This window comes from Eubalaena glacialis, chromosome 6 (assembly GCF_028564815.1).
Source record: "Eubalaena glacialis isolate mEubGla1 chromosome 6, mEubGla1.1.hap2.+ XY, whole genome shotgun sequence".
Classification (NCBI taxonomy): domain Eukaryota; kingdom Metazoa; phylum Chordata; class Mammalia; order Artiodactyla; family Balaenidae; genus Eubalaena; species Eubalaena glacialis.
Genome location: NC_083721.1, coordinates 49,200,643 through 49,227,743, shown reverse-complemented (window position 1 = coordinate 49,227,743; position 27,101 = coordinate 49,200,643). Strand labels below are relative to the sequence as shown.

The 27,101-nt window shown below is 36.9% G+C and overlaps 1 protein-coding gene across 1 annotated transcript in view; it reads right to left on the bottom strand.

Annotated features, from left to right (window-relative positions):
• Positions 1-7,592: 7,592 nt before the first annotated feature.
• ADGRG7 (adhesion G protein-coupled receptor G7) overlaps positions 7,593-27,101 on the bottom strand; it is a 53,938-nt gene continuing 34,429 nt past the window's right edge. Inside the window, 1 exon segment of the mRNA XM_061193027.1 lies at positions 7,593-7,885. Within this exon segment, the coding sequence (XP_061049010.1) occupies positions 7,625-7,885 (261 nt within the window). The 3' untranslated portion in view covers positions 7,593-7,624.

The window sequence follows — 27,101 nt, the reverse complement described above, 5'->3', positions numbered from 1 at the left end:
GATCCTGCTTTTGGTCCCTCCATATAAATACATAATTAAACAGGACATTCTCAAAAAGTGATTTCAATGAAGAAAAACTTATAATAAAAATGCAAAATAAAACCACAATGAGATGATGTTTCACATATTGGATAAACTTTTATAAGACTTTATAGAAAAGGGTATGGCAAAAGAGACATTCATACTTTGCTGTGGGGCATAAATTGAAACAAACTATTTAAAAGGTGGTATGGTAATAGTCATCAACAACTAAAATACCCAACCCTATATGACACAGCAGTCCTACTTTTAGGGTACCAGTGAAATCCTTGCATGTGAGAACACAGATACCCATCAATGTCTTATTTTCAAGTAAAAGACTATAGAGCAGTTAAAAGAAATGTGCACACACGCACACACACAGTTCAATCTCAAAAACATTTTATCAAGTGATAAAAGCAAGTTTCAGAAAGTTATGTTACAATGCAGAAAAATGTTAACGTAGTAGCCTGAGACCGCTATTCTTAGAAAGACCTGCTTGCAAGGTGGGAATGTGGAGCATTCCCGCTATTCTTTGGCAAGAATGGTGCATTGTGCCTAAACTGTTTGTACGAACAACGTGGTTTATGCTGAACACCTGCTTGCTTTCTGGGAGTCTGGAATTTTGGTACATGCCAGGCAGAGCGTGCCTCTGTGACGTGCGCTGAGTAAAACCTGGGCACTGAGTCTCCAATGAATTTCCCTGGTAGACAGCATTTCATTGCTGGAAGAATTAAGCACATCCTGCGTGACCACACTGAAAGAGAACTTTCAGAAGCTCGTGCCTGGTTGCCTCTAGACTTCAACCCATGCAAATTCTTCCTTTGCTAATTTTGCTTTACATTGTTTTCCTGCTATATATCATGGCCATGAATATGACTTCATGCTGAACTTTATGAGTGCTCCTAGTGAATCATTGAACCTGGGGGTGTTCCTGGGGACCACCAAATCAGTTCCCTATACCAGTTATGTAAAAAAGAGAAAAAAAAGCACACACACAAGACTATGACTTTCTATGGGTATACAAGTTTTTGTATATCTATTTCTTAAAATTTGGAAGGATACACAGCAAACTTATTACAGTGGTTAACTGTGGGGAGAAGGGGAAGGAAAAGGAGATGAAGGGGCTGGGACTTTGACCCTATCTGGCATGCTCTAATTTATTTCCTTTTTTTTAAGGAATATACTCATGTAATATGTAGGTGAAAAAAATACTTTAAGTTGATTTAAAAGTAATTTCAGCCTGCATTTAGAGTCACAAAATTTTAGAGCTGGTACAGAATTTAGAATTTACCTAGTCCTGCCCATTACAAAGGTAGAGCCTAGGCTTATGCCCAGAGAGGCAAATGTCTTGCTTCAAGTCACATAACTTGTAGCTGGGACCACAACTCCCAGTCCAGAATGCTGCCCTAGTCTACTTTTACTTGGTAAGTACTATGGCAGAATAATCAATCTTCTTTTTTTGTTATTGCAGAGGTCCAGAAGGTCTCAATTGTTATATCGTGATTTCATAATAGCTTATATCAAAGTTCAGCAAATTGTCAGTGTCATACTTCCACGTGTAACAAAACTCTACTGGAAGAAGATAAGAATTGGACTATAGTTCCCTGGGAAATATAGTTTTTAAGAGATAACAGCATTAGATCATACCACTCTGCTTTGCTTTTATTTTTTTGTTCTTCCTCTTCTTTGTTAAAATAGAGGGCTAACATATCAAGCAATGGGATTTTTCAGAAACATGGTCAGTAGCTTGCAAAAAGGATTTATGACCTATTTCTACTTTTTGAAATAATTCAAAAATCAGGACTTTAAATACTAACTCCCATATATTGCTATTGAGAGTATAAAATGGCAAAACTACTTTGGAAAACTGTTTGGCAGTTTCCTATATAGTTAAATATACACTTACTCTATGACTCAGCAATTACACTATACTAGATATTTCAAGAGAAAACATATCCACACAAAGACTTGTAGAAGAACGGTTATATCAGTTTTATTCATGGTTTTCAAAACCTGGAAATGACCAAATGTCCCTCAACTAGTGAATACATAAACAAAACATGATCTATCCAAACAACTGAATTCTACTCAGCAATGAAAAGCAAACCACTGATACAAACAACATAGATGAATCTCAAAAACAATATGCTGAATGAAAGAAGCCAGACTCGAAAGAGGATATGGTCCCATTTACATGGCAATCTAGAACAGGCAAAACTAATACATGGTGGTGGAAAGCAGATCAGTGGTTGCCTGGAGCTGGGACAGGTGAAGGGTTTAACTGGGATGGGGTGCATTACAGGGTGAAGGATATGTTCTTAATCTTGTTTAGGATAGTTTCACAGGTGTACACATTTGTTAAAACTCATCTAATTAAACACTTAAAATGGGTGCATTTTGTTGCATATAAATTATATGGCAATGAAGTTAATTTTAAAAGTAAAAAAAAAAGAAGCAAACAAAACAAAATTAACTCCAATAACCAAAATTAAGGAAAATCACTCCAACAACAACAAAAAAAAAACAGTCTTCAGTGACCCACTTATGAGACTGAAGATTCCTATGCTGCACTGAGTCTCTTTGTATATAAATAGCATTGTATAACTTTGAGGTAACATCGAGCATTACACATGACTGTCTACACTGAGCAAACCAGCAGGTATGGTTGTGAACATAAGCGTGTTTCTAAATGTGATTGCTTTTTTGATTATTCAAAATAGTTTGCCCTCTCATTTGGTAATATACTCAGGTGGACATTTTCACAAAAACTTATCAATACCAATTTCAAGTAGTGTTGGAATAATTGTGTTTTTTCCAAGAAGTGTGTGTTTGTTTGTTTGCTGTTTAATTGTTAAGAAGTATGTGACTTGTGTGATCATATTTCCCTATTTATGTTGGGTGTTAGGAAGCTTATGGTCTAATCTGTGGCCCACTCCTAGCAAAAATACAAGCTCATATGACATGTTCCTTACGTACTAATCACATACCTCTCTTCTTACTTTTTGCTCCTATGATTATTTTCTCTTCCTCCTGATTTCCTTACTTAGTTTTTCAGCAACTTTTACATTTTTTTTCAAATACACATTTTAATAGGTTACCTATATGTAAATGAAGTAATACAGGTGATGCATATGTAACATTTGAATCTCTCTGAGGTTTTTGTGTGTGTTAACAAATAATTGCTAATCTTCTCCAAGATTTAGTGTTTTATTTTTAAGAAAAGGTGGATGGACACAAAGAGACAGAAAGCATGTTTAAGAGGAAAAAAATAACTTTGTCATGGAACCCCACCCAACTGCTGTACGATATAATATAGGGTGAGAGATGGCAAGTGTCTGTCATATGTGATTCCTTTGGCCTCGGTTGGCATATTTATGCCCCTGTTCTTCATTTTAGAAGATTTTACATAATCCCTAAGATATTCCTTAACACAAAACGAAAAATACTCTGCATGTATGAAGACATTTAAACTCAAGAAATGCTAAATGCTCCATAAATCTTTTGGATATTTTGAATCAAATGCAGAGTGAACATTTCATTATATTAAAAAGAAAGGAAAACAGGGACTTCCCTGGTAGCGCAGTGGTTAAGAATCCGCCTGCCAATGCAGGGGACACAGGTTTGATCCCTGGTCCAGGAAGATCCCACATGCCGCGGAGCAACTAAGCCCGTGCGCCACAACTACTGAGCCTGCTCTCTAGAGCCCGCGTGCTGCAACTACTGAGCCCATGTGCCACAACTACTGAAGCCCACACGCCTAGAGCCGGTGCTCCGCAACAAAAGAAGCCACCTCAGTGAGAAGCCCGCACACCGCAACTAGAGAAAGCTGGTGCGCAGCAACAAAGACCCGACGCAGCCAAAAATAAATAAATAAATAAATAAATATTTTTTAAAAAAAGGAAAACAATAAACTGAGGAAAAATATTGTCACTAAATGTAACAGTTAATGGGCTAATAACCATAATAGAAAAGAATTCATACAAATTTATGAGAAAAATGTAACAGTTCAATTGATAAATGGACAATGCAAATAAATAATTTTAAAAATAAAATACCAAAGTAAACAGTATACAAAAACCTGCTTATGGTAACTCCAAATGTTGGTGACACTATAAATTAGTGTAATGTTGTCAAGACAATATAGTAATATATACAAGGAACTTAAACAAATGTTCATTTATCTGCAGGAAATAATTTAAAAGAAAGGAAAAAAACTATATGTACCAGTTTATTCATCATATGTCACTACAATATTAAAAATTGAAATGATCTAGACATCCAATAACAGAACAACTTAGTAACTTATGCTATATTATGCAATCAATTATTATAAGAAGTGGGAAATTGTAACTAAAAATCAGAATAAAATTTCATTTACTATAATTAATTATTTAACTTCTTATGTATTCAAACAAAGAGTATAAGGGAACATGGAAAAACAGACATATTGATAGGTCAGGGAATTACGGATTTTTCTTTTTTGAAAAAGATAATTTATAAATATCTTCTAAAATTGCCATAACACGGCTAGTACAATGTTTTAAAAATGTGACCAGGAAGGCTTTTCCTCTCTTAGTAACTGGCCCCTCCCCCTATAGCCCCATGTTTCCCACCCCGCTCCCAGGGATGGAACCAATCCTGGTGGCTCTGTCTTGGACTTCATCTGAGGAGCCAGGTACTGAAGATCCCGGGGTAACATTAAGGAGGTTCCACAGGGCTAGAGAGCTCCAGTGGTTGACAGGCTGGTATGATCCAGTCGGCACTTTTAGCCCAGGTTTCCCAAGCATTGGCAAAGAATGCCAAGCTCTTCTGAATGAGGCAATGACAAACTGACAGCAATGAGCTTGAGAATGATCTCCCTTTGTTGGTAACATAAAAAAAGAGGCAACATGAACTTCAACATGGAACGGGTAAGAGAAAAGGCAATCCAGACTCTGACAATTAAGCTCTGAACTGTTAAGACCCAGGAAAGGAAACCCAAAGGTTAGGATGGTTGTTCCCTGAAGAAACGACATGTTCTGCCACAACCGAAAAGGATATAGGGGTACTGTTATCACACACAATATATCAGAAACAGGGAACGCTGGCCCCATGTAATATCATGAAAACCAGTTCTGCAGTACTCTAGGTCTTCCTTTCCCGAAATTTTCTTTTTAAGTAAAATCACCCTTCAGCTCCTAGAGTCCCTGTCTTTGCTCCTCAACTTCAAAGGCACCAAAAAATTTCTTGCTTTCCTTACCCACCCTGAATTCAAACCCTGCTCAGACAAGGATCTAACAGGCTTATTCAGAGTCAGGGAACTGATTGATAAGCCTGCAAGCAGTTGTTTTCCCATGAGGCACTTGTATTTTGTCAGGAGATATAGGGGAAACGCCTCCATGTTTTGCTGCCAGCATCCCATCCTTCGTGTAACTGTCCACTCTCCACTCCAGGATATCCTATCAAACAGGTCATCCCCTATCCCTCCACGTCACAGTGAGTATGTGACTCAGGCTGGATCAATATTCCCTGGACACAGTGCCTGTGGGCACATGACTCATCAAGGTGTACCAGTTCTTTGGTCCTTTCTTCTCGCTGCCCCTGCTTTGCTCTGTATCAGAAGGGACTGAGCCCCACGGGTTCCTGGCTCAACTGGCTTCTGGCTGGCTGCGGCCCATGGGAGACACTGATGGGAAGTTGCAGAGCAGGAGGAAGGGGATGCCAATGGCCAGTGTCCAACCATGAAAACCCAATATGAGGATGAAGCCAAACACAGAAGGACAAAGAGCCAGCAAACAGGGAGAGAAAAAGAGAATCCTGACACATTCTTTGAACTCATTTCATTTGAACTCTAGACCTAAAGTTAGTGTTATATATTTTGTGTCCCGAACCAGGACACTCGAGAGTAAAAGGGGCTGCTGGTAATACTTGAATCAGGACAACAGGCACGAATTGGGACTGGCTCAGGCAAACCAGAACGTAGTCACCCTACCTAAAACCGACTCAGCCCTTGCACTTCACAATGAATTGAACCATTAAACTCTCTTTGACTCTTAACCTAATCTGACTTGGATCTCTATCACTAAACTAAAAGATTCCAGACCAGTGCGTGAGGTAAAGGTTTAAATCAAGAGAATTATTTCCAAGAGGTAGGATTTCAGGGTTGGCCGGGGAATAGCAATGTCCACCTGACTTAGCTTCCACAGTATGTGTGTGGAGCTTGTACATTTACGGTAGAGCCATTCCAGGAACATTATGTGAAATGTTGGTTGCTATACCCCCCAAAGTGCTGAAAAAAGTATAAAGAAAACGAAAACCATGAAGGGAACACAAATATTTCACCCTCAGGCTAAATGTGTCTCTTTGGTGATTTCTTTTTTCACATTTAAAGTGGCCTTTACTTAAGGTTTATTTTAATCTGAATATAAATTCCAGGACATAGAGTAAGTCAACCACATCTTGTAATTTTCCCAAAGTCAAGCCCCTATCTAGGGATGGCACTATAACACCACTAAAAACACTAACCTCTGAGAATTGCTTTACTTCTATATTCTCTTCCTTTTATTTTTTTCCATTATCCTGTAAGGTCTCAATTATACTACAGATGAAATATGCTCTTGGCTCGCCTAAAAATCCAACAGTCATTTACAACCATTTCTATAAAAAAAAACACATGTTCTTCAGAGAGTGGTAAGAAGAGTATGACACAGCTCACATGACATTTGTTAGTCCCTTAGTTCAGTGCACTCACAGCAGCTGCCTAGTTTATGACAAAACAGAACACAGCAATTCAAAGACTCTATCTCCTAAGTCCAGTGGGAGTGCTCCCCAAACCAGTGGAGGTCATTTTTTATTTAGGAAGCCATTAATAATTTAAGTGTTTGAAACTCCATGAGCGGCTTGATCTTTTAAAAGCCATAAGGGGTGATTGTGACTAACTTTTCATTTTTTGAGCCTCACTGTCATTTCATCAATAAAAGGGTAGATACATCAAGAACCAGAAGGAAATATTCAGAGGCTTCAGCAACGAGCTAATTTTTCTATGTCTCACTTCCCATTTCTCATGGAGTCAATTCCTCTGGTCATAAAATATGCTTTTTTAACAGAAAAAAAAATACACTTTCCAGAGGTTAAATTGGTGCAAAATTCTTAATTGGAAATAAGAGTATAAGCACATACAAATTTAAAATATTCACAGATCAAAAGTATGATACATACAAGCTACTCCCTTCAGTGTTCACCAAGAGTCATTTTGTTCTGGAGGGTAAATTTTTCTCCTCATGTCCTTTTTAGTAAACAGTAAAAGAATTTTTTAGGTTCTATATTTTTTCAAGCTTTGTCACATAGACTTTATGATGTATGGAGCAATGATAATCTTGAATTATCTTGAAAGCTGAGTGGCATTCTTCACTTCATTGGAGTAAGAATCTACTGAATAACAGAAAAACTACCAAATCCACTATCCCTGATGATAATAAACAACAGGTTTTACCTGATTCTTAACCTTAAGCAAAATATACTGAGGGAGACTTTGAGAAGACTGGGTAATAAAGGAAGGAAATAGAAAAAGTGAAACACATGAGTTGAATAAAAAGAGGACCACAAAAGGTAACAGTTTTACTGTCTAGATGCCTGGGTTTTCTTGGTCACTTTCAGACGATGCCATTTCCTTGGTAAGTATAGATGGCTCCAGCAGCCAAAAGCGTTCATTTAGGGCTGGTAATGACCTGAGCATGTTATACATCCTTACACGCAGCCTCAGTGGGGTCATTGATGGCAGCGCTTTCACTCTCCCAGCAGTTAACGACAATGACTTCAACACTTCGGAAGCTTTACTCTGAAAGATTTTTGTGCTGACAATGTGGAGGATAAAAATTTGCAATCCCTGGCAGACAGAATAAAAGTTTAATATTAGATAAGTCTTGAGATACAGAATGAGGGAAGAAATTGTATTTCACCCTGCCACCCACCCTTCTTCATGTACAGGAACCTGAGTTTACCAGTCAGCAGCTGCTGTGTACTTTTTTGTCTAAGAGGGTTAGGGCAATATTCTTCTCATATCTGAAGTGCTATATGTAAGTAGTAGAGTTAAGAGACCCGAGTTCAGGTCCCCATTTGCCACATGTTGGCTGTGCAACTGAGAGGCTTTTTTTCCTCCTGACACCAACCAATTCTGACACCAACTGGGTGTCCTACAATTTAATTCAATTCTGACACTAACTACTCAAGAGTTCGTGTCAGACCCTACAGGTGAAGGGCTCAGTCCCACAAGACTGCCCTCACTAGTGGTGCCAGTAACAAGTATTAGGTCCCCGGGCTATCCACACTTCTGTCCAACGTGCCTATTGCCTCCCCACTTCAGGTTTGATAATTTGCTGGAAAGACTCCCAGAACTCACTCAGGAAAGAGTTTTACTTACTATTACTTGTTTATTATAAAGGATACAACTCAGGAACAGCCAAACAGAAGAGATTACAGTGCAAGAGCATGGAGTTTCCATGCCCTCTCTGAGTGTGTTACCCTCCCAGCACTTTAATCTGTTCACCAACATGCAAGCTCTCCAAACCCCTTCTTTTAGGGGTTTTTATAAAGGTTTCATTACATAGTTGTGATTGATTAAATCATTAGCTATTGGTAAATGACTCAATATCCAACCCCTCTCCCATTCCTGGAGATTGTGGAGTGGGCTAGAAGTTCCAAGCTTCTAATCAAGCCTTGGTCTTTCCGGTGACCGACCAGCCTCCATACTGAAGCAATCTGGGGGCCTCAGCGACTGGGCATCTTATTAGCATGCAAAAAACACTCATCACTCCGGGGAGTCCAAGGATTAAAGGAACTGTGTGCCAGGAACTGAGGACAAAGACCAAATATTAATCTTTTAGTATACCACAGTAACTTTGCTCTTTTTCTGATGTCTATGATCTTCGATTTCCTAATGGGGCAGATTGACTATGGGTTACCTAACTCTTCTTACAGTTCTAACATTCTATGATTCTACATTTCTTGGAGTTTTGGTAAAATAACCAGAAGTTTGGTATATTTAAGGACAAAAAAAAATTTTAAGTACTTCTATTCATTGCTTTTCTGTACGTTACATATGAAGACCAGATGTGCACAAGTAATTAACCCACAAAGGACTGAACACTATTTTCTATACATTTTTAAAATGTATAGAATCACTTATTGCAGTCCTATTAATACCAGACACTTGCTTTTCCTTCAATCTTCATCATTTAATCCTTCTCATTTAGTCCTAATATCAACCCTATAAAATAAGCTTTATTACCCCAAGTTACAGATAAGGAAACTATAGCTCAGATAAATTAAGTAACTTGCCTAAAATTACCCAACCAGTAATCAGTAGAGTCTGGAATTAAACTATATGTTTGGCTCCAAAACTCCTCTGTCCAATACACTACTCTGTCTCTTGCTTGTAACTGTAATAGAAAGATCATGTAAAGTGTATTATAGCATCTAAAAGAACCCTGATAATTCCTCATTAATATCCTTTGTGGAAAAACAGATTAAATAATATCTGCAGTTGAGCTGAGAGTATTGTGCCAATCTTCATTTCTTGATTTTGACAATGTTATACAAATCTTATTGGGAAAAGCTGGGCAAAGAGTACATGGGAACTCTGTACTATCTTTGCAACTTCTTGTGTAAGACTATTTCAAAATGAAAAAGTTATTTAAAAAAAAAATCCATGGATGTCTTCCAGATTGGCATCTATTAGGCCCCAAGCCTTAAAAAGATTATATCTAGAATCATATCCTATGAATACCGTTACAGATTTCTGGTGCTATGGTTCGATAACTCTGAGAGTTTGACTAATAAAATCAATACATATTGGCAAGGGATAGACTAGTTCTTTGGCCAAAAGCAGGAAGATTAACTTGATTAGGGTATCTACTCCCCTGAAGAAGGCCTTGACGACATAAGGAAGTTTTCAATGGGACATGGGTTTCAGGAGGACAAAAGTGGCTACTGGCCATCCTGATTGTTCAAGGGAGAGAAATTTGTTTTGGAGACATGAAAAATCTGGTCCCTAGAGAAGCATTCTCTTTGTGGAGTACACTATTTCACCTGGATTTTCCAAACTTTAAACTCTGAGGTAAAGATAAGACTGGATAGAATTTCTAGTTGTACAATAATTAGGAAAAAACCTAGACCATGGAGAATCCATAAAGCTACCATCCTGAGGGACTCTGTCTGAATGTACTCCCAATATTTCCGTGCTCCCTAAAATCCCAAAGATGTTATCTGAAAAGGCAAAACCTATGGGTCAAACTAATTCTCACTAGCACAAAGATCAAACTATATCTTTTAAGTAGTATCTGTAGCACTTAGTAAATGTTTATTAGAATTATAGATTATTCTAAATCTAGAGGGAGCCTTCCAGGTGAACCAAGCTAGTTGTTCCTATTCTTTAGTATACACAACAATCACCTGAAGATTCCTAGCTCTTAGCCCACAGGTTCTGACTGAGTTGGTAAGGGGGGAGGCCCAGGAATCAGCATTTTAACACATTATGTAAATTCTGATGTAGGCAATATTCAAGCTCACTTTGTAAAGCACTGTGTTAATGTTAATAGCCCCCCTTCATTTTATATTTTACATGCCTCACTCAGAAAGGATGTGTGACTTTCCTAAAATCATATGAATAATTAATTGTAGAACCGGAAGACAGCTTAAATCTCCTGCCTTTTAGTCCAGTACTCCCGCCACATGGCCACCTCCAATTTTGCCATAAAGTATTAACATTTTGTAACAAGCCTCTATTTTGTAATATGCCTCTCCCGTGCATGGAGGAGAGAATATCCTTGCCTAGACCTTCTTTTAGATACTTTTCTAAATTACTGGTCATTCTAGGTGACAAATCCATGACTCAGCTGGCAATCCCAGACTAAGCTTACACTACTTATTGCCCTTCTGGGGAGTTTCCATTGGGTGTTGCAAATAGTAAAGGTCTGCCTTATATCCATTCAAATTTTGTGGCAGGCACACGTCTATTGTTTAATGGAGTTATTCTCAAAAAGCACTGGAGAGGGCTGCCTGGGATAGAGGGTGAGATCCTACACACATTAAACCTGGTGGTAGCAATTCAGATAGTCAAGCAGCTCCCCACACTGCACTCTACAGGCTCTCCATCATTGTGGTCAAGCCAAAATGACTTAATGCCCTCCCCAATGATATCCGTTTTGTATCAGACTTCCTTCCTCAGTGATACTTGACCAGAGCCAGAAACAACCAACACTGAGACAATCATCAAATGCTATAGTTTTTTCACAAAATATTAGAGAAGTATAGCCCATCCCAGTATCAAACTAGATGTTATCTACTGTGAAAGATACACACAAGTATGTTTCTTACACTAGAGAACTGATAATCTAGTTGAGGAGATGAGACTTGTACCCATAAAAAGTTAATTTTTGAGTACAAGGAAAAAAGGGACAAATGAACTTACAAAACTACAATAATTCTATTGTATTTGATAACAAATTTATTTATTTAATTCATAGTTGAATTAATAAATCTAGAATTAAAAACCATCATTTTAGGGACTTCCCTGGCAGTCCAGTGGTTAAGAGTGTGGTTCCAATGCAGGGTGTGAGGGTTCGATCCCTGGTCGGGGAACAAGATCCCACATTCCACGTAGTAAGCCCAATAAATAAATAAATAAATACCTTCATTTTAAGGGATTAAAGCCTATAAATGAATAATCTATGTGGATTGTACCAATGTCACTTTCCTGGTTTTATTTTATTTTTTTTTTTTGGAGGAAAATGTCTTTCTTTTATTTTTATTTATTTACTTTTTTTGCTGTTATAATTTTTTTAATAGATCTATTATAGTTATATAAGGTGTTATCACTGGAAGAGCTGGGTGAAATCTATATAGGAACTCTCTGTACTATTTTTATAACTTCTTATGAGTTCAAAATTATTTCAAAAAATATTCTTATGGGTGATATAAGAGTGGGAAGAACCAAAAAAAAAAAAAATTCTGACCTTTCTCAGCCTTTTTTCCACAACATAAAATCTCATTAAGTTTACAGAATTTCAATGAAAGAAAGATTATTGCCAAGAATTAAATGCCAAGCTAATCTGGGGTTCATGTGCCTTGGTACCTAAAGAAAAATTATCAGCTAGGAAAGTCCTCATTAATATTTACTAACTATCTCTTAAACAATTACTCCAAAATATGCTATCATTAATGAGAAATTCATTAAAATTAAGAAGTCAAAATAACATGACAATCTAATAAAGAAGACTGGCAAAAGGCATTGAAACTATTTAAGTATAAGAAAATGCAGTTAGTACTATTATCAAACAAAATCCAACTATTATAAATATTTCTTGAAAGAAAATAATGTAGGCAGTATAATTTAACAACAATAATTGTATGATAAATTTTACCAATAAAACCAGGAGACAAGAAGCAGCTAAACTGTGTTCATTTTACTATCTTTAAAAGGGAGGAATCCTATGTATAAAATAGATAACTAATAAGGACCTACTGTATAGCACAGGGAACTCTACTCAATATTCTGTAATAACCTATATGTAAAGAATCTAAAAAAGAATGAATATATGTATATGTATAACTGATTCACTTTGCTGTACACCTGAAACTAACACAACATTGTAAATCAACTTTACTCCAATTTTAAAAAAAAGGGGAGGAATCAATACATATTGTTTTACTTTGGAAGTTGAAAATTGTATCTTATAAATTGTATTAATGTTTAACAAACAAAAATAATTAATGGGATGAAAATGTTCTAATTGGAGAAGGTTAAATAAAAGAAAATATAATTTATATAGCACAACATATAAAGTAAAGGAAGAAATCATGGATACATGTAAAAAAAGAAAATAAGATGACAGAATAAGATCAAACATACCAGTTTTGATAACCAATATTTAGCTATATAGATAAAAGTTTAACTTTTTAAATAAAATAGAAAAACAATGAGAAAATGATTTTAAAAACACAATCTGGGAACTTCCCTGGTGGCTAAGTGGTTAAGAATCCACCTGCCAATGCAGGGGACACAGGTTCGAGCCCTGGTCCGGGAAGATACCACGTGCTGTGAAGCAACTAAGCCTGTGCACCACAACTACTGAGCCTGAGCTCTAGAGCCCACGAGCCACAACTACTGAGCCCATGTGCCACAGCTACTGAAGCCTGTGCACCTAGAGCCCGTGCTCTGCAACAAGAGAAGCCACCACAATGCGAAGCCCACACACCGCAATGAAGAGTAGCCCCCGCTCGCCACAACTAGAGAAAGCCCGTGCGCAGCAACAAAGACCCAATGCAGAGAAAAATAAATAAATAAATAAATAAAATCTATTAAAAAAAAATACAATCTAAATATATGGGATCTAAAAAAAGGTAAGTCAAAAACAAAGTGACACAGAAAGGTTAATGATGAAAGAACTAACATAGATTAGATAAGATCACATAAAAACAAATTAGAAGTTGCTACATTAATATACGGAAAATTAGATTTCAAGATAAAATAGGACTGAGAGTGACTTGTTATATTGATGAAAGACATCATGCACCAGAAATATACAACATCCATGAATTTTTAGAAACATGATAATACAGCATTAATTTGTATAAAGACAAACAGTTAAACATAAGAAAAACTGGTAGAAAAGTGTAAAAGGGAATTTTACATGCCTTTCTCTGGCTTTGATGAACAAGTTAAAGGTAAATAAGATTTTACAAAACATAACTTGAAAACTATATCCCCCTGAAAAAGTACATATGTGACATATAAAAATATTGTCAGAAGGTAATCTCAGTAAATATTAAATTGGAAAATTTTTTATAGTAATAACAATCTACATAGAATTTTAGGAATTATCCCTTTGCTTTCAGGGTTAGAAGTCTGGAGCTTAAGAAGCAAGCTCTCACTAAGGAGTGTCTTTTCTTGCCTCATGTAGGTGGTCCAGTGATAACATTTGTTCACACAAATAATCCTGGTGAAGGGTGCGTAGTTTAGAAGAAGGGTACTTTCCACTGTCGTTGGGAATGTAAATTGGTGCAGCCACTGTGGAACACAGTATGGAGCTTCCTCAAAAAAATTAAATATAGAACTACCTATGATCTAGCAATTCCACTCGTGGGCATACAACCAAAGAAAAGAAAAACATTAATTCAAAAAGATACATGCACCCCAATGTTCATAACAGTATTATTTACAATAGCCAAGATATGGAAGCAACCTAAGTGTCCATCAACAGATGAATGGATAAAGCAATCTAAGTGTCCATCAACAGATGAATGATGGATGAAAAATCGAAGGATATCTCCCATAACTTTAAAAGAAAAAAAAAATGAAGATGTGGTATGTATGTACAATGGAATACTACTCAGCCATGAGAAGAATGAAATTTTGCCATTTGCAACAACGTGGATAGACTTGGAGGGTATTATGCTTAGTGAAATAAGTCAGACTGAGAAAGACAAACACTGTATGATATCACTTATGTGTGGAATCTAAAAAATAAAACAAACTAGTGAATGTAACAAAAAAGAAAGAGACTCACAGATACAGAGAACAAACTAGTGGTTACCAGTGAGGAGAGGGAAGAGGGGAGGGGCAAGATAGAGGCAGGGGATTAAGAGGTACAAGCTACTATGTATAAAATAAATAAGCTACAAGAATATATTGTACAACACAGGGAATATTTTATAAGAACTATAATCTTTAAAAATTGTGAATCACTATATCATATACCTGAAACTTACACAATATTGTAAATCAACTATACCTGAATTTAAAAAAAAAAAAATTAAAAAAGAAGGGTACTTTCATTATATTGAAGTATAATTCACTCTGCCAACTCAGAAAAAATGGAACTCTATATACAGAGGGAAAAGTCCTTGGAATATTTTTCATCAGAGTAAAAGGCAATGTTCACTATGGGAAGAGGGATAGAATAAGAAGCACAGAGAGAAATTCCTGATATCAAGGTAAGTCTTTCAATAATGCCTCCTTGTTTTATCTTAAACTTTTGACATTCCCCATGTATAATACACAAATACAAAAGAATAAAAACAAAAATCTTGTAAGGTCAAACAGAATTTTTATTTCCATCTACCATTTTGGTTCATCTACATGATTATTTTTGCCATGATGAAAATCAGAAGGTGACCATAATCCTTAGCCTAAATGTTGAGCTTCTCTCACAGTAGATACTCCCAAGATGTTAACAGAATGGTTTCCAAAGAGAAAAAGAATATAAATCTTCAATTCAGATTTTTTTAAACAAAGTATGAATGGAATTTTTTTTAAGATTTATTATTAAATATATTCTTGAGATAAGTCTCAAGGAATAAAAGTGTCTTCAGTCCAACTGAAAGATTTATATGGTTCTGCTCCTATCAAATCAACCCTCTTGCAGATAAAAACTATAAACTCTGGACAAAATATTTTTTAAAACCTACATGAAGACATTGGAGGACAAGTAAAAGCAGTCAGAAACTGGAAGGGGAATCTACACTTAGGAAAAAGGGACTTCCACTGGGTAGGTTTCCATATTTTGTTTTGTGCTTAATATCTTTTAGCCTGAAGTCACACCATAATCAGCCCAGGCAGGAGTTAAAACAGGCAGTCTTATTAGGTTGAAAAAACAGAAGACAGGGTTTAGGGCAACCACAGCAGCTGGAAAGTAAGTAACAGTATGGATATGAATATCCAGGAGAAGACAGAGAGGAGGAGCTCCAGAGTCTGTTTATAAACTCTGCCCAAATCTCTGATTAACCTCTGAATTACAAATGGATGGGATGGACTCCAAGAAGCACAGGTAAGGCTAAAAACACTAAACAGAGATTTCAGCTGCTGCCCACCCTAGGGAGAGATAGAATTTTCAATTTTAGCCCAGCTAAGTTAATCATATGGCAACTCCACTCTTGGTAGGAATATAGCAGAATGCAGAGTTGCTACAGTGTAGGATCTATAATGCTCTGGAAATAATTGAAATTACCAAACATATGAAAAAACAGAAAAACATGGCCCATATTAAAGAAAAAAAGCAATCAATGGAGAATGACCAAAATGACCCAGATGTTAAATTTAGCAAACAAGAAATTTAAAGTACTATTACAACATGCTTACAGATGTATTCATAGAGTACAAAAGAAAATGTACTCATAATGAGCCAAAAATAAGGAAATGTAAGCAAAATGTACTACTATAAAATATAACAAAACAAAAATTTGTAAACTAAAAAAGTACAATATCTGAAATAAAAATCACTGGATAGGCTCAATAGCAAACTGAAGATGACTAAAGAAAAAACTCAGTGTCCTTGGAGACAGATCACCAGGATGATCCAGTCTGATGAATAGCAAGAAGAAAGAATGAGAAAAAAATGAACAGAGCTCAGGAACCTGCAGAACAATATTAAATTAACTAACATGTACTTAGAGTCCCAGAAAGAGAGAAGAGAGAGAATGGGACACAAAAACTATTTGAAAAATAATGGCTGAAAATTTCTCAAATTTGATGAAAGACATAAATTAATAGATTCAAGAAGCTCAGCAATCCCAAGCAGAATAAATGCAAAAAATGAAATAAAATAATATCTGGGCACATTATAGTCAAAATGATGAAAGTCAAAGATAAAGGGAAAACCCTGAAAACAACCAGAGGAAAGGAACACATTATATAACAGGAGGAAAAATAATGCAAAACATTGAAGATGTCTCATTAGAAACTGGAGCCAGTTTGTGAAATTACTTCTTCATAGTGCTAAAAGGAAAAAAAAACTCTGTCAAGTCATAATTCTATATCCAGTGAAAATGTCTCTCAACAATGAAAGCTAAATAAAGGCATTTTTAGGTAAAAGAAAACTGAAAGAATTTTTCACCAGAAGATATATACTAAGAAATTCTAAAGGAAAGTTTTCAGCCTGAAGGGAGACAAAATCACATGGAAATTCAGATCTTCAAGAAGGGATTAAGAACAAGCAAAAACAATAACACTGCATTGTGGGGTTTATAATGTATGCACATGTAGTACATCAGACAACTGTAACATAAAGGAAGGAAGAATAACACGTAAGCTTATACTGTTACAAGAGTCTTAGATTTTAGTGGAAGTGGTAAAATATTAACTCTGTTGAGTATGGAAAGTTAAGGATGTATAATGTATCCCTAAAACAACAAAAAATATGCTGAGATATTGCTTAATAACCAACATATAAATTAAAGTGGAATCCTAGTACTACTAAATTTACCCAAAAGTAGGCAGGAAAAGAGGAACAAAGGAATAAAAAATAGAGTGGCAACAGAAAGCAAATAGTAAAATGTTAGACAAAAATTCACGCATATTAATAATTACATTAGCTCAAACAGACTAAACACTCAAAAGACAGAGATTGCCAGAATTGATAAAAGACCCATCTACTTGCTGTCTGTAAGATACATACTTTAAATATAAAGGCACAGATAGGTTGAAAGTGAATGGATGAAAAAATATGTATCATGTAACCAATATGCATAAGAAGGCTGGATATCAGATAAAGTAGACTTCATGACAAAGAGCATTATCAGAGTTAAGGAGGGACATTTCCAAATGATAAAGGGTCAACTCATTCAAAGATATAATAATCATAAATGTCTATGCATGTAATAGCAGAACCTCAATACATGTGATGCAAAAATTGACAGAATTAAGGAGAGAATAAACAAATTCACAATCACAGTTGGAGATTTTAGCATTCCTTTTTCAGCAGTTGAGAGAACCAAAAATGTTGGTAAGGACAGAAAATCTGTACAGTACTAACAATCACTTTGATCCTATTGACACTTTTAGAACACTATACCCGACAACTACAGAATACCATTCTTTTCCAAGTTAAATGTTTTGTTCACCAAGATAGACCAAATGCTTGTTAGACCATAAAATCAGTCTCATTAAATTTAAAAGAATTAAAAGAAAAAAATTCAGACACAACTTACCAAGACTGAATCAGGATGTAATAGAAAATCTAAATGGAGCAATAATGAACAAGGAGATTGAATCAGTAATTTAAAATCTCACAACACATAAAAGCCCAGGACAAGATGGCTTCACAGGTGAGCTATACCAAACATTTAAAGAATGAATACCAAACCTTCTCAAACTCTCCCAAAAAAAGTGAATATGAAGGAACACTTGCAAACTCTTTACAGGGCCAGCATAACCCTAATACGGAAGCCAGATAAGGACACTACAAGAAAAGAAAATTACAAGCCATATTCCTGATGACCATAGATGCAAAATCCTCAACAAAATATAAGCAAACTGAATTCAAAAATACATTAAAAGGATCATACACTATGATCAAATGGGACTCAACCCTGGAAGCAAGAATGGTTCAACATATGCAAATCAATAATTGTGATACACCACATGAACAGAATGAAGGACAAAAATCGGGATCATTTCAATAGATGCAGAAAAAGTATTTAACAAAATTCAACATCCTTTCATGAGAAAAACTCTCAACAAATAAGGTATAGAAGGATTGTTCATCAACATAATAAAGGCCACATCTGACAAGCCCACAGCTAACATCACACTCAATGGTGAAAATTAAAAGCCTTTCCTCTAAGACAGGAATAAGACAAGGATGCCGACTCTTGCCACTTCCATTCAACTTAGTACTGGAAGTCCTAGTCAGAACAATAGGCAGGAAAAAGAAATAACAGGCATCCAAGTTGGAAAGGAAAAAATAAAACTGTCTCTGCTGGCAGACGAAATTATCTTAAATACAGAAAACCCAAAAGACTCCACCAGAAAACCAGAACTAATAAATAAATTTAGTAAAGTTGCAGGATAAAAATTAAACATACAGAAATCAGTTGCAGGAGACCTTCAAGATGGTGGAGGCGTAAGACATGGAGATCACCTTCCTCCCCACAAATACATCTACATGTGGAACAACTCCTACAGAACACCTACTGAACGCTGGCAGAAGACCTCAGACTTCCCCCAAAGCAAGAAACTCTCCACGTACCTACCTGGGTAGGGCAAAAGAAAAAAGAAAAAATGAGACAAAAGAATAGGGATGGGACCTGCACCTCTGGGAGAGAGCTGTGAAGGAGGGAAAGTTTCCACACACTAGGGAGCCCCTTCAGTGGCAGAGACGGTGGGTGGGAGTGGGGGAAGCTTCAGAGCCACTGAGGAGAGCGCAGCAACAGCGGTGCAGAGGGCAAAGCGGACGGATTCCTGCACAGAGGATCGGTGGCGACCAGCACTCACCACCCTGAGAGGCTTGTCTGCTCACCCGCTGGGGCGGGTGGGGGCTGGGAGCTGAGGCTCCAGCTTCGGAGGTCGGATCCCAGGGAGAGGACTGGGGTTGGCTGCGTGAACACAGCCTGAAGGGTTCTGGTGTACCACGGCTAGCCAGGAGGGAGTCCGGGAAAAAGTCTGAAACTCCCTAAGAGGAAAGAGACCATTGTTTTAGGGGGCGCAAGGACAAGGGATTCAGAACACTGCCTAAACGAGCTCCAGAGACAGGCGTGAGCTGCAGCTAACAGCGCGGACCCCAAAGATGGGCATGAGACGCTAAGGCTGCTGCTGCAGCCACCAAGAAGCCTGTGTGCGAGCACAGGTCACTATCCACACCTCCCCTCCCAGGAGCCTGTGCAGCCCGCAACTGCCAGGGTCCCGTGATCCAGGGACAACTTCCCCGGGAGAACACATGGTGCGCCTCAGGCTGTTGCAACGTCACGCCAGCCTCTGCCGCCGCAAGCTCGCCCCACATTCCATACCCCTCCCTACCCACAGCCTGAATGAGTCAGAGCCCCCTAATCAGCTGCTACTTTAACCCCATCCTGTCTCAGCGAAGAACAGACACCCTCAGGCGACCTCCACATACAGGCGGGGCCAAATACAAAGCTGAAACCCCAGGAGCTGTGGGAAAAAAGAAGAGAAAGGGAAATCTCTCTATGCAGTCTCTGGAGCTGCGGATTAAACCTCCACAATCAACCTGATGTACCCTGCATCTCTGGAATACCTGAATAGACAACGAATCATCCCAAAATTGAGGCACTGGACTTTGGGAGCAACTATAGACTTGGGATTTGCTGTCTGCATCTAATTTATTTCTGGTTTTAAGTTTATGTTAGTTAAGTATTTAGAGTTTATTATCATTGGTAGATTTGTTTATTGAATTTGTTGCTCTCTTCCATTTTTTCCTTTTATATATAGATTTTTTTTTCCTTTTTCTCTTTTTGTGAGTGTGTATGTGTATGCTTCTTTGTGTGTGTTTGTCTGTATAGTTTTGTTTTTACCATTTGTCCTAGGGTTCTATCTGTCCACGTTTTTTGTTTGTTTCCTTGTTTTTAGTATAGTTCTTAGTGCTTGTTATCATTGGTGGATTTGTTTTATGGTTTGGTTGCTCTCTTCTTTCTTTCTTTTTTTATTACTTTTTGATTTTTTTATTTTTAATAATTTTTTATTTTAAAAACTTTTATTTTATTATATTTATTTTTTCTTTCTTTCCTTCTTTTCTCCCTTTTCTTCTGAGCCATGTGACAGGTAGGGTCTTGGTGCTCTAGCCAGGTGTCAGGCCTCTGCCTCTGAGGTGGGAGAGCCGGATTCAGGACATTGGTCTACAAGAGACCTCCCGGCTCCAGGTAATATCAAATGGTGAAAGCTCTCCCAGACATCTCCATCTCAATGTTAAGACCCAGCTCCACTCAATGACCAGCAAGATACAGTGCTGGAAACCCTATGACAAACAAATAGCAGGACAGAAACACAACCCCACCCATTAACAGAGAGGCTACCTAAAATCATAATAAAGTCAGAGACACCCCAAAACACACCACTGAACACGGTCCTGCCCACTAGAAAGACAAGATCCAGCCTCATACACCAGAACACAGGCACCAGTCCCCTCCACCAGGAAGCCTACACAACCCACTGAACCAAACTTGGCCACTGGGGGCAAACACCAAAAACAACGGGAACTACGAACCTGCAGCCTGCAAAAAGGAGACCCCAAACATGGTAAGTTAAGCAAAATGAGAAGACAGAGAAACACACAGCAAATAAAGGAGCAAGGTAAAAACCTACCAGACCAAACAAATGAACAGGAAATAGGCAGTCTACCTGAAAAAGAAGTCAGAGTAATGACAGTAAAGTTGATCCAAAATCTTGGAAATACAATGGAGAAAATACAAGAAACGTTTAACAAGGACCTAGAAGAACTAAACAGCAAACAAACAATGCTGAACAACACAATAAATGAAATTTAAAATTCTCTAGAAGGAATCAACAGCAGAATAACTGAGGCAGAAGAACAGATAAGTGACCTGGAAGATAAAATAGTGGAAATAACTATTGCAGAGAAGAATAAAGAAAAAAGAATGAAAAGAATTGAGGACAGTCTCAGAGACCTCTGGGACAACATTAAATGCACCAACATTCGAATTACAGGAGTCCTAGAAGAAGAAGAGAAAAAGAAAGGGACTGAGAAAATATTTGAGAGATTATACTTGAAAATTTCCCTAATATGGGAAAGGAAATAGTCAATCAAGTTCAGGAAGCACAGAGAGTCCCATACAGGATAAATCCAAGGAGAAACACGTAAAGACACATATTAATCAAACTATCAAAAATTAAATACAAAAAAAAAACATTAAAAGCAGCAAGGGAAAAGCAACAAATAACATACAAGGGAATGCCCATAAGATTAACAGCTGATCTTTCAGCAGAAACTCTGCAAGCTAGAAGGGAGTGGCAGGACATATTTAAAGTGATGAAAGGGAAAAACCTACAATCAAGATTACTCTACCCAGCAAGGATCTCATTCAGATAAGATGGAGAAATTAAAACCTTTACAGACGAGCAAAAGCTAAGAGAATTCAGCACCACCAAGCCAGCTTTACAACAAATGCTAAAGGAACTTCTCTAGGTAGGAAACACAAGAGAAGGAAAAGACCTACAATAACAAAACCAAAACAATTAAGAAAATGGTAATAGCAACATACATATCGATAACTACCTTAAATGTAAATGGATTAAATGCTCCAACCAAAAGAAACAGACTGGCTGAATGGATACAAACAGAAGACCGATATATATGCTGTCTACAAGAGACACACTTCAGACCAAGGGACACATACAGATTGAAAGTGATGGGATGGAAGAAGGTATTCCATGCAAATGGAAATCAGAAGAAAGCTGGAGTAGCAATGCTCATACCAGAAAAAATAGATTTTAAAATAAAGACTATTACAAGAAAGAAAGAAGGACACTACATAAGGATCAAGGGATGAATCCACGAAGAAGATATAACACTTGTAAATATTTATGCACCCAACATAGGAGCACCTCAATACATAAGGCAAATGCTAACAGCCATAAAATGGGAAATCGACAGTAACACAATCATAGTAGGGGACTTTAACACCCCACTTTCACCAATGGACAGATCATCCAAAATGAAAATAAATAAGGAAACACAAGCTTTAAATGATACATTAAACAAGATGGACTTAATTGATACTTATAGGACATTCTATCCAAAAACAACAGAATACACTTTCTTCTCAAGTGCTCATGGAACATTCTCCAGGATACATCATATCTTGGGTCACAAATCAAGCCTCGGTAAATTAAAGAAAATTGAAATCGTATCAAGTATCTTTTCCGACCAAAATGCTATGAAACTAGATATCAATTACAGGAAAAAATCTGTACAAACTACAAACACAAGGAGGCTAAACAATACACTACTAAATAACCAAGAGATCACTGAAGAAATCAAAGAGGAAATCAAAAAATACCTAGAAAAAATGACAATGAAAACACCACTACCCAAAGCCTATGGGATGCAGCAAAAGCAGTTCTAAGAGGCAAGTTTATAGCAATACAATCCTACCCCAAGAGACAAGAAACATCTCAAATAAAAAATCTAACCTTACACCAAAAGCAATTAGAGAAAGAAGAACAAAAAACCCCATAGTTAGCAGAAGGAAAGAAATCATAAAGATCAGATCAGAAATAAATGACAAAGAAATGAAGGAAACAATAGCAAAGATCAATAAAACTAAAAGCTGGTTCTTTGAGATGATAAACAAAATTGATAAACCATTAGGCAGACTCACCACGAAAAAAAGGGAGAAGACTCAAATCAATAGAATTAGAAATGAAAAAGAAGTAACAACTGACACTGCAGAAATACAAAGGATCATGAGAGATTACTACAAGCAACTATATGCTAATAAAATGGACAACCTGGAAAAAATGGACAAATTCTTAGAAAAGCACAACCTTCCGAGACTGAACCAGGAAGAAATAGAAAATATAAACAGACCAATCACAAGCACTGAAATTGAGACTGTGATTAAAAATCTTCCAACAAACAAAAGCCCAGGACCAGATGGCTTCACAGGCGAATTCTATCAAACATTTAGAGAAGAGCTAACAACTATCCTTCTCAAACTCTTCCAAAATATAGCAGAGGAAGGAACACCCCCAAACTCTTTCCATGAGGCCTCCATCACCCTGACACCAAAACCAGACAGAGATGCCACAAAAGTAGAAAACTACCGGCTAATATCACTGATGAACATAGGTGCAAAAATCCGCAACAAAATACTAGCAAACAGAATCCAACAGCACATTCAAAGGATCATACACCATGATCAAGTGGGGTTTATCCCAGGAATGCAAGGATTCTTCAATATACGCAAATCAATCAACGTGATACACCATATCAACAAATTGAAGGAGAAAAACCATATGATCATCTCAATACATGCAGAAAAAGCTTTCAACAAAATTCAACACCCATTTATGATAAAAACTCTCCAGACAGAAGGCATAGAGGGAACTTACCTCAACATAATAAAGGCCATATATGACAAACCCACAGCCAACATCGTTCTCAATAGTGAAAAACTGAAACCATTTCATCTAAGATCAGGAACAACACAAGGTTGTCCACTCTCACCACTATTATTCAACATAGTTTTGGAAGTTTTAGCCACAGCAATCAGAGAGGAAAAACAAATAAAAGGAATCCAAATTTGAAAAGAAGAAGTAAAGCTGTCACTGTTTGCAGATAACATGATACTATACATAGAGAATCTTAAAGATGCTACCAGAAAACTACTAGAGCTAATCAATGAATTTGGTAAAGCAGCAGGATACAAAATTAATGCACAGAAATCTCTTGCATCCCTATATACTAATGATCAAAAATCTGAAAGAGAAATTAAGGAAACACTCTCATTTACCATTGCAACAAAAGAATAAAATACATAGGAATAAACCTACCTAAGGAGACAAAAGACCCAAATGCAGAAAACTATAAGACACTGATGAACGAAATTAAAGATGATACAAACAGATGGAGAGATATACCAGATTCTTGGATTGGAAGAATCAACACTGTGAAAATGACTATACTACCCAAAGCAATCTACAGATTCAATGCAATCCCTATTAAATTACCAATGGCATTTTTCACAGAATTAGAACAAAAAAATTCACAATTTGTATGGAAACACAAAAGACTCCGAATAGCCAAAGCAATCTTGAGAAAGAAAAACAGAGCTGGAGGAATGAGGCTCCCAGACTTCAGACTATACTACAAAGGTACAGTAATGAAGACAGTATGGTACTGGCAGAAAAACAGAAATATAGATCAATGGAACAGGATAGAAAGCCCAGAGATAAACCCACGCACATATGGTCACCTTATTTTTGAATAAGGAGGCAAGAATATACAGTGGAGAAAAGACAGACTCTTCAATAAGTGGTGCTGGGAAAACTGGACAGCTACATGTAAAAGAATGAAATTAGAACACTCCCTAACACCATACACAAAAATAAACTCAAAATGGATTAAAGACCTAAATGGAAGGCCAGACACTATAAAACTCTTAGAGGAAAACATAGGCAGAATGCTCTATGACATAAATCACAGCAAAGATCCTTTTTGACCCACCTCCTGGAGAAATGGAAATAAAAACAAAAATAAACAAATGGGACCTAATGAAACTTAAAAGCTTCTGCACAGCAAAGGAAACCATAAACAAGACAAAAAGACAACCCTCAGAATGGGAGAAAATATTTGCAAACAAAGCAACTGACAAAAGATTAATCTCCAAAATTTACAAGCAGCTCATGTAGCTCAATATCAAAAAAACAAACAACTCAATCCACAAATGGGCAGAAGATCTAAGTAGACATTTCTCCAAAGAAGATATACAGATTGCCAACAAACACATGAAAGGATGCTCAACATCACTAATCATTAGAGAAATGCAAATCAAAACTACAATGAGGTATCACCTCACACAGGTCAGAATGGCCATCATCAAAAAATCTACAAACAATAAATGCTGGAGAGCGTGTGGAGAAAAGGGAACCCTCTTGCACTGTTGGTGGGGATGTAAATTGATACAGCCACTATGGAGAACAGTATGGAGGTTCCTTAAAAAAATAAAAATAGAACTACCATATGACCCAGCAATCCCACCACTGGGCATATACCCTGAGAAAACCATAATTCAAAAAAAGTCATGTACTACAATGTTCATTGCAGCTCTATTTACAATAGCCAGGACATGGAAGCAACCTAAGTGTCCATCAACAGATGAATGGATAAAGAAGATGTGGCACATATATACAATGGAATATTACTCAGCCATAAAAATAAACAAAATCGAGTTATTTGTAGTGAGGTGGATGGACCTAGAGTCTGTCATACAGAGTGAAGTAAGTCAGAAAGAGAAAAACAAATACCATGTGCTAACACATATATATGGAATCTAAAAAAAAAAAAAAAGGTTCTGAAGAACCTAGGGGCAGGACAGGAATAAAGACACCGATGTAGAGAATAGACTTGAGGACACGGCGAGGGGGAAGGGTAAGCTGGGACGAAGTGAGAAAGTGGCATGGACATATATACACTACCAAACGTAAAATAGATACATTTTACATAGCACAGGGAGATCAGCTCGGTGCTTTGTGACCACCTAGAGGGATGGGATAGGGAGGGTGGGAGGGAGACGCGAGAGGGAGTGGATATGGGGATATATGAATATATATGTATGGCTGATGCACTTTGTTATAAAGCAGAAACTAACACACCATTGTAGAGCAATTATACTCCAACCAAGATTTAAAAAAAAAAGAAAAAGAAATCATTTGCATTTCTATACACTAACAACAAACTACCTGAAAAAGAAATTAAGAAATCAATCCCACTTACAATAGTATAAAAAACAATGAAATACTTAGAAATAAGTTTAACCAAGGAAAAATCTATACACTGAAAGCTATGACACTGATGAAAAAGACTGAAGAAGACAGAAATCAATAGAAAGGTATCTGTGTTCTTGGATTGGAAAAATTAATATTGTGAAAATTTCCATACTACTCAAAGTAATCTAAAGATTCAATGCAATCCTACCAAAATTCCAATGGTATTTTTCACAGAAACATCTATCCTAAAATTTGAAAAAACTATCCTAAAGGTTGAAATCATTATCTTGAAGGGAAAGCTGCACACCCATGTTCACTGCAGCATTATTCACAATAGCCAAGATATGGAAACAACCTAAATGTCCTTTGATGAATGAATGCGTAAAGAAAATGCATGGTAGATACATGCAAAGGAATATTATTCAGCCATAAAAAAGAAGGAAATCCTGCCATTTGTGACAACATAGATGACCCTGGAGGGCATTTACACTAATTGATATAAGCCAGACAAGAATAACAAATACATATGGTATCAGGTACATATGGAATTTTTTTAAGCCAATTTCATGGAAACAGAAAGTAGAATGGTGGTTGCCAGGGGCTGGGGGGAGAGGTAAATGGGGTAGTATAGGTCAAAGAGTACAAAGTTTTCAACTATAAGAAGAATAAGAACCCAGTGTACAACATGGTGACTATAGTTGATAATATGGTATCATGTACTTAAATGTTGCTGAGTAGTTAAGCATTCTCACCATACACACACAAAAAATTTAACTATGTCTTTAAAAATAATACAAATGAACTTATTTACAAAACATAAATAGACCCACAGACATAGAAAACAAACCTATAGTTACCAAAGGGGTAA